Source organism: Drosophila willistoni, chromosome 3R, assembly GCF_018902025.1.
Source record: "Drosophila willistoni isolate 14030-0811.24 chromosome 3R, UCI_dwil_1.1, whole genome shotgun sequence".
Classification (NCBI taxonomy): Eukaryota; Metazoa; Arthropoda; class Insecta; order Diptera; family Drosophilidae; genus Drosophila; species Drosophila willistoni.
The window spans coordinates 20,805,931-20,813,218 of NC_061086.1; the positions used below are offsets into that span (position 1 = coordinate 20,805,931).

The 7,288-nt window shown below is 38.5% G+C and overlaps 1 protein-coding gene across 1 annotated transcript; it reads right to left on the bottom strand.

The window, feature by feature from the left end:
* Nucleotides 1-463: 463 nt before the first annotated feature.
* Nucleotides 464-1,627, bottom strand: LOC6647989 (ubiquitin carboxyl-terminal hydrolase 36). Its single transcript, XM_002070429.2, has one exon. It carries the CDS (start codon nt 1,625-1,627, stop codon nt 464-466), a length of 1,164 nt encoding a protein of 387 aa, XP_002070465.2.
* Between the last annotated feature and the right edge of the window lie 5,661 nt (nt 1,628-7,288).

The window sequence follows — 7,288 nt, forward strand, 5'->3', positions numbered from 1 at the left end:
TCCAATCTCATCGACGACAACTGGGGGCGGAAGGCAGAAAGGGGGAACTGGAGTTGGAGTCGATGTTGGAGTAGCCAAAGAGAGTTGCTGCTCTCCCAACTTGGCGGCAAGATGATTGGCTTTACCCTCGCATTGCCAAGACTTTCACTCGACGATTGCCCGCCGCTTGATGAAAGATGAAATGGCTATTGACTCTTTTTTTCTGGTGATTTTGGCTGGTTTTTTTTTTTATTTTTGCCATACATTTTATTTGTTGTTGTTGTTGGGCCAAAAATAAACTAACCGCAGACGTAAACCAATTAGCCAATTAGGAAAATTTATGAGATGTTCTCAATAAACACAAAAGTAATTATCTCAGTCTCACAATTTGCATTTACTTTGATTCCCTAACAAAAATATGTTAAGTTTCCCTTATTAAAATTTAATATTCATTATGGAAAGGAACTATTAATTTTTGTTAAGCTTACCTTCTGGCCTGCCTGGGTATGGATTGTGTCCAGCAAACAGGAGCCTTGTGCAATTGATGCATATTCCTTGATGATTTATATGTCAAGTCGCCGCTATCGGTTTGCCACACCTGCAAATTGCCTTCGGCTGGATAAAATGTGTATAGACTGTGCGTCGATGAGGCAATCACCGGCGATGGTGTACCATTGTCGCCCATTCCCACATCGACGACACCGGCCACAGCCACCAATGGCGATAGAGTGGCGCTGGATATGGGCTGGACAAGCAAAGCCTGATGACCGCCACCGGCGGCTGCAGCGGCCACTGCGGCAGCTGTTCCTGCAGCACTGCCGCCCGCTGATGTCTTATAGTTGAGCATACGACTGTTGCCAGGATTTGTGTTACTGGCCGATACATTGCCATTGCCATCGTGTTTCAGAATCAAGCTGCTGGGATCGTAGCCATGACGATGACGTGCTATGGCATCTACCGAATGCGAACGTAAGCCGGAACGTCCTGGTCCATTATTTGGATGATGATGATGCTGATGATGGGATGTGGACATGTGGAAACGACGACCACGACGTGGTCCTGTTAACACTCCAGCTCCATTTCCATTGCCAGTTCCCGAGGTTGCAGCTGCAGCTGCTGTGGTCAGGCGATGATTGTGAACCGTTGAGGCGGCACTGGGCACTAAGGGTTGACGTTGCTTTTGATATTGAAGACGCTGTGGTGCCGCCGGCTGATGAGACTGATGAGGCTGATGACGTGCCTTGGCCATGCCCACTTGTTGTGGAACCTGAACTAGAGTTTGATCCTTGCTGAAATATTCTCGTCTCTGGAGTTGAGGGGGAGCCAAAGCTAAGGCTCCTACCACGCCGCCACCTCCAACTCTTGACGTTGAGGATGTTGTTTGTGGTGTTGTCGTTGTTGTTGGCTTCTCCGACGTCAGATTCCCGCCCGTGGCCGCCGAACTAAGCTGAGCCAACTTGCTGGCATTGTTAGTGTTACTGTTGTTGTTGTTGTTGTTGGTAGTTCCACTTGTTTGATGTTCTGAATCTGTGGAAACCCGATCCGGATCACTTTCGAAACCTTCATCAAGGGATCGTGTTGGACTCAGTATAGGCTTGGAGTGCTGCTGCTGCTGCTGCTGCTGCTCCAGTTTCGTTTGCGACGACATGTCTCTGATTCTGTTTTTGTCTCTGTCTCTGGGGGACTGTCCACTATAAAAATTTTTTTTTTAACTTTAACTTGAGGGTATTGGATATCGTTACACTTGGCTTAGCTCTACGGTAAAAAGAGAGACACACTAACAAAAATGCACAATGCTTGCAGTTTATTCTTCTTTCGGTTTTTCACTCGCCACTTTTTCAAGCACTTGCTTTTCTTTTTATTGATTTCAATTAATTTTCTTTTCAATTTTCTTTTTCTTTTAACTTTTTATCTGCAAAGTCTCGCGCCAATATAAAGCTGCAAAGCTTTGAAAATTAATAATTTTCTTTCGTCGTTGTCTTTGGCTTTTCGCTTTTTGCTTTTCATCCGACATGAACGTCTGCTTCTCACGAAAGTTAGTTTCAAACTGAGTTTCAGTTTTACCTCCACTTTGCGGCTTAGTGCACCTGCTGCTGCCGCCGCTGCCGTTTGGCCAAGAGAGTGGGAGAGTCAGGTTGAAATAGGGAGAGAGTGTATCGAGCGACAGAGAGAAACAGATGGCACAGAGCGAGAGAGCCAAAGTGATCAAACAGCTGTTTATTTGTTATTTGCGTTACATTCGCGAAATTTCCAACTGACTAGAGGAATTTTTATAGTTTTTTTTATATTTATATATTATTAAAATTTTCTAGAAATTGTGGTCAAAACTTACTAAAACACATAAATTCTACAAACTTATGCTTTGCTTTGACGAAAGAGTCTAATAATATATATATAACGATTAATAGAGATATATTGTGCTGATAGTTTTCTTGTCTATAAAAATATATTAGTTCATAGATGTTTTTATTTTAAAAAAAATTCTCCACTTACATACACAAAAAACTTTTTCTGGATAACTATCAGTATTTTAAGTATTTTAATAGTTAATAGTTATATATGTTTTATGGCGATTAATACTATTGGATAAAAGAATAGTTTATAAATTTGTATACTTTATAAGCTTACCAATATTATCAGTTGGAATTTTTGGTATTGATGTTTCCCATTTTTTTTGCCTAGAGTGTGTTAGCTTAGACTCGCCTGTTAACGCTCTCTTTCTCACTCTCTGAGGTCTTCCACAAAATTTTCATCAATGAATGTTGCTAGCAACAACAACAGCCGGCATATGGAAAAAACCGCAAGCCCAACAACAGTTTGAAAAGCTCCAACTCACGCTCAGACTCTCAGTCTCGATCGTTGACGCTCTCTCTCTCTCTTTCTCTCTCTCTTTCTCTCTCTCTCTCTCTCTCTCTTGGCACCTGCTGTTGCAGCACTACAACTGCAACCAGTAACTGTAAGATAGCAAGCATTTCGGTTTTTTTTTTTGGGAGGCTCTCTTTTGGCTTTTTCTCTCAGGCACTCTCAGTGCACTTTGTTGGTATCGTTGATTCGTAGATGTTGAAGTGGAATGCCCTTACTTTGATTGATTTCCGGGTGCTGTGATGACGTCGACGCCGCCGCCGACGCCAACGACGACGGCCGCTGCGGTGGAGATTTTTTTATTCACTCAGCGCGCGCAAAATGAAAAGAAAAAGTGACAAAGGCAATGGAGAGAAATTGCTATCGGCCAACAGCTGTTGTTGTTGTTGTTGTAGTTGTTGCTGCTGATAATGGCAAGGCAAGGAAAGGGTATACAGGAAAATGAAAGGAAAGCAATGTTAATATTAAATTTATATGAACTAATCATAAATTTGTCTTTTTAGACATATTCCTTTGATCTAATTTAATTTTAAATAATAGTTTATTGGATTTAAAATAGAAAATTAAAGGCTTTATGAGTTTTTACTGAAAATTATAACCAATATGAAAAATTATATAACTAAAAATATTAAAATATAATTTATTACCAAATTTAGTTTGAACTCAGCCTTTGGCGAACTAAAATAATTGGATAATTCACATTAGATATGTCTGATTTTCTGTAAAAATTATATACATATATGGTTTTTTTTTTAAAAGAATTCCCAAAAATTCTATTAACAACTGCAACTTCTATATTGAACAGGGTTTATATAAGCATAAAAATGAAAAGCGTATTGAAATATTGTTGTAATGTTGTTTCCTTTCATTTTAAATATTGTTTTTCCTTTTTGTTTCTCCACCCATTTCCCTGATGGAACGATGAACACGTAATTGTTGTTGTTGTTGTTGTTGTTGTTGTTGTTGTTGTTGTTGTTGTTGTTGTTGTTGCTGCTGCAGCATTGATTTTCGCTTTTCTTTTATGCTCTCATTTTGGAAAATTATAATTAAACTGACCATTTTCAGTTAGATGTCTCGTTTCCCTTTTGTTTTTGCTTCTCTCTCTCTCTCTATCTCTCTGTACTCTCTACTCTCCTAATCATTTTTGCTCTTGCTCTGGAATTTATTAAGATGATGATGGTTATTGTTATAACTGCAATTTAATTATATAAATTTTATAGTTTGAACACCATAAAAAATGTAGGTCTTAATTGTGTTTCACCTACTCTAGGAGTCTTGTTATCGTTTTACGTGATGGTATTTTGATTTTTATTAGAGTTCAGAGTGTACTGAACTGAACTGAAGTGAATTGGACGAGTTAATGCTTTGGAAGTTGGATCATATACACCGATAGATGGATAGATAGATAGATAGATAGATGTGTGTATGTGTATAAGTTTGAGTTACCGTTATGGTTAAGCAATAATTTCAATCCCAAACACACCATAAAGTTCAACTGACGCGTAATGCAACCACATTCAAGAGGGGTGGCGGGGGGAATACAAGAAGATAGATGAAGAGGTTACTGGTCTATGGTTGTTGTTGTTTTTCTCTGTTTTTAGTATGAATATTGTGGGAGTTGTGGCTGTGGTTGCGGTTGGGCGCCTTGAAGTTCAACCGAGTTCAAGATTTCAAGCTCAAACCATAAACTAATAAAAGTCAACAGGGTAATCAATCTAGACAAATGTCCAGTTAGAGTATTTTTTATTGGGCCAAGGAGGTATTACATTGCATATTTGAATATCTTTTGCTAATTGGCACAAAGTTAAATGTTAAATCTTTGGGAAAATAGCCAATCAGGGAGCTTTATTGACACAAAAACCATGCAGTTAATGACTTAATTTTAATTTAACATAATTAAGCAAATATAAATGTAAAAAAGACTATAAAAAATTGTTCATTTTGAAAGCGAATAATTGCTTGTTTTGTCAAATTTTTAAACATAAAGAAAGGAAATTTTCAGCAATTGATTAGGGGGATTTGTAACCGTAATCATATGAACATGTATATATGCCTCCTTTATATGTTCCGCCTTCTTCTCTCTGCGAAATCCTGCGACTAGTAAGCCATACATCAATTGACTGGCAATAAACAACCGTAAAATGTTATACAGTCAGCGTAAAAAACCCACAAAACTATCTGCAGTCTCTACCGGTAGACATGGGCGGTAACAAGTGCCACAAGGCAGAGGCTGCTCCAGCTAAGTGGGATTGCTTGAGGGTAACGAGGGAGGATGTAAGCCACGGCTGATGATCAGAAGGATGAAGAGAAGCAGAAGAGGTGTGCTGGCTCTAGTTTAATTACAACTTTACCAGTTATGACAGACGTTGGCTTTGAAACCACCGCCCAATAGCACAGGCAGCAGCAGCAGCAGCAGCAATAACAACATATGTCACATAATTTCCACAATTAAAACATAAAATTGTAGCGACAGAGAGAGAGAGAAGACCGAAAGGTAGCAAGTGAGGGACAGAGGAGAAAGAAGGAGCATACAGAAGTAAGTTTTAGTTGCGTTTGGGCAGGTGCAAGTGGAGACACACACACACAGAAGCTGAGACTGAGCTAAGGCATACACGCATGCGTAAAACGGTTGTTAGTTGCAGCAGCAACAACAACAGAGAAAGAGAGAGAGAGATTGAATAACAACAACAACGACAACTGACAACATGCATGAAATTTTTCGCGAAAATCTAATTCAAAATTTCAGTTGTATTCGACTTTAAGAATTCCTCAGCAATCGTTAAAAAATCATAAAAGAATCATTGATGAATCCCAAATGAATTTTTAAAGAATCACTAATAAAGCTTATTAAAGAATCTGTAAAATACCCGTAAATAATCGTCGGAAAATCCTTAAAAATATAATGAATTTCTAATAAATCAATGATGAATCCTTTAAGAATCCCAAATAAATCTACCATGAAACCTAAATAAATCTTTAATGAATCATTACAGTATCTTTGACTAATATTTATGAAATTTATAAAATTAGTAATATATCCGTCAGGAATCGTTATGATATTCTTAAGGAACTAATACTTCATTGATAATTATTACTAATGAAATTTAAGAAAATATCACAAAATATTCTCCATCATATTAAATATATTGAAAATATTATGAAAATTCTTAAATTTCCACCATTCCAGAGCAGGAACTTGTTTCCATTAAACGCATATATTTCAATTCTTAAGATCGAGATAGAACTTCTATTTCGAGTTCAATAGAACTCAAACCTTAGCCTTAAGATTCTGATAAAGACAAATTTATTATCCCAATATACCCTTAATCAAATGTCAATAAGTGTTGCTGGGTATAAATGAAACATACAGCAAGTAGACGACGCACTTGATGACGATGATGATGACGACAAAGATGATGATGATGATGATGATGGGGAAGTTTTTAGCGTTGGCAAGAGGACAGCGAAAGGGAGATGGAGACATGTTCTGCAGGTTGCCAACGACAACGATAACAGCTACACGCAGCAACAGCAACAACAACAACAACAGCAGGAGCAAACAGCAAAACTAGCAGAAGATATTGCTACAGGCTCAGGAAGAAGGAAGGAAGATGAAAGGAGGAAGAAATGGCAACTACGGCAACAAGGCGTGAATGCCGTAAGCTCTCTGGCTGGATGGCTGGCTGACTGCCTGACTGCCTAACTGCCTGGTTGGTTCAAGCATCTCTTGAAGAAGACTAGAGCCCGAGCACTACAGCTACATCATTACCGTTTGGCCATGGGCCGCTTGCCATTGTAATTGATGTTGTATTAGAACATCATTTACGCAATTGCCACAGTTTGTAGCAGTCGTAAAAGCCAACCAAGTTGCATGTTGCCAGCTTGGTTGCTTGCCGTTTAGAAATCTATATATCTCAGAAACGAAAAGCAGTTATCGAATTTACTTGCATAACCGGCACTGGCATTGCCACCTGGATTACCTTGCCATTGGCCATGGGTTGAGAATGGGATGGCATGGCGATGGCATTATGGCATATGAACGCCTTCGTTTTTGAGTAATGATCAAGGATGACTTGGCTGTCAAATGTGTGCATGTATTTGCATTCACATATACAACGAATTGATTTCATTTTCAGGCAGGTAAACGCAACCGTTAAGTAACTGATACATTTTAAAGTAAACGATAAACGAAAATTTAACATAAACGATTAAACATCAATTGCTAATTTAGTTTACTAGACTATCTCTCTGCCGTTATGCATTTTGGCTATTACCTTATGAAGAATGACTTTTCAAAAAACCATTTCTCACAATCAGTCTAAAAAACCTCTTGACTAAGTGGCACTGTGAGAATGGTAAAAGAGTTGGGGGCAATAGAGTATGTGGGTGACTCCTAGTTAAGCACCTGTAAATAGCCAAAAATTCAATGATCATTGCCTAAAATGGT

Coding starts and splice junctions, on each gene's coding strand:
- LOC6647989 (XM_002070429.2), bottom strand. CDS start 1,627: ATGTCGTCGCAAACGAAACTGGAGCAGCAGCAGCAGCAGCAGCAGCAC.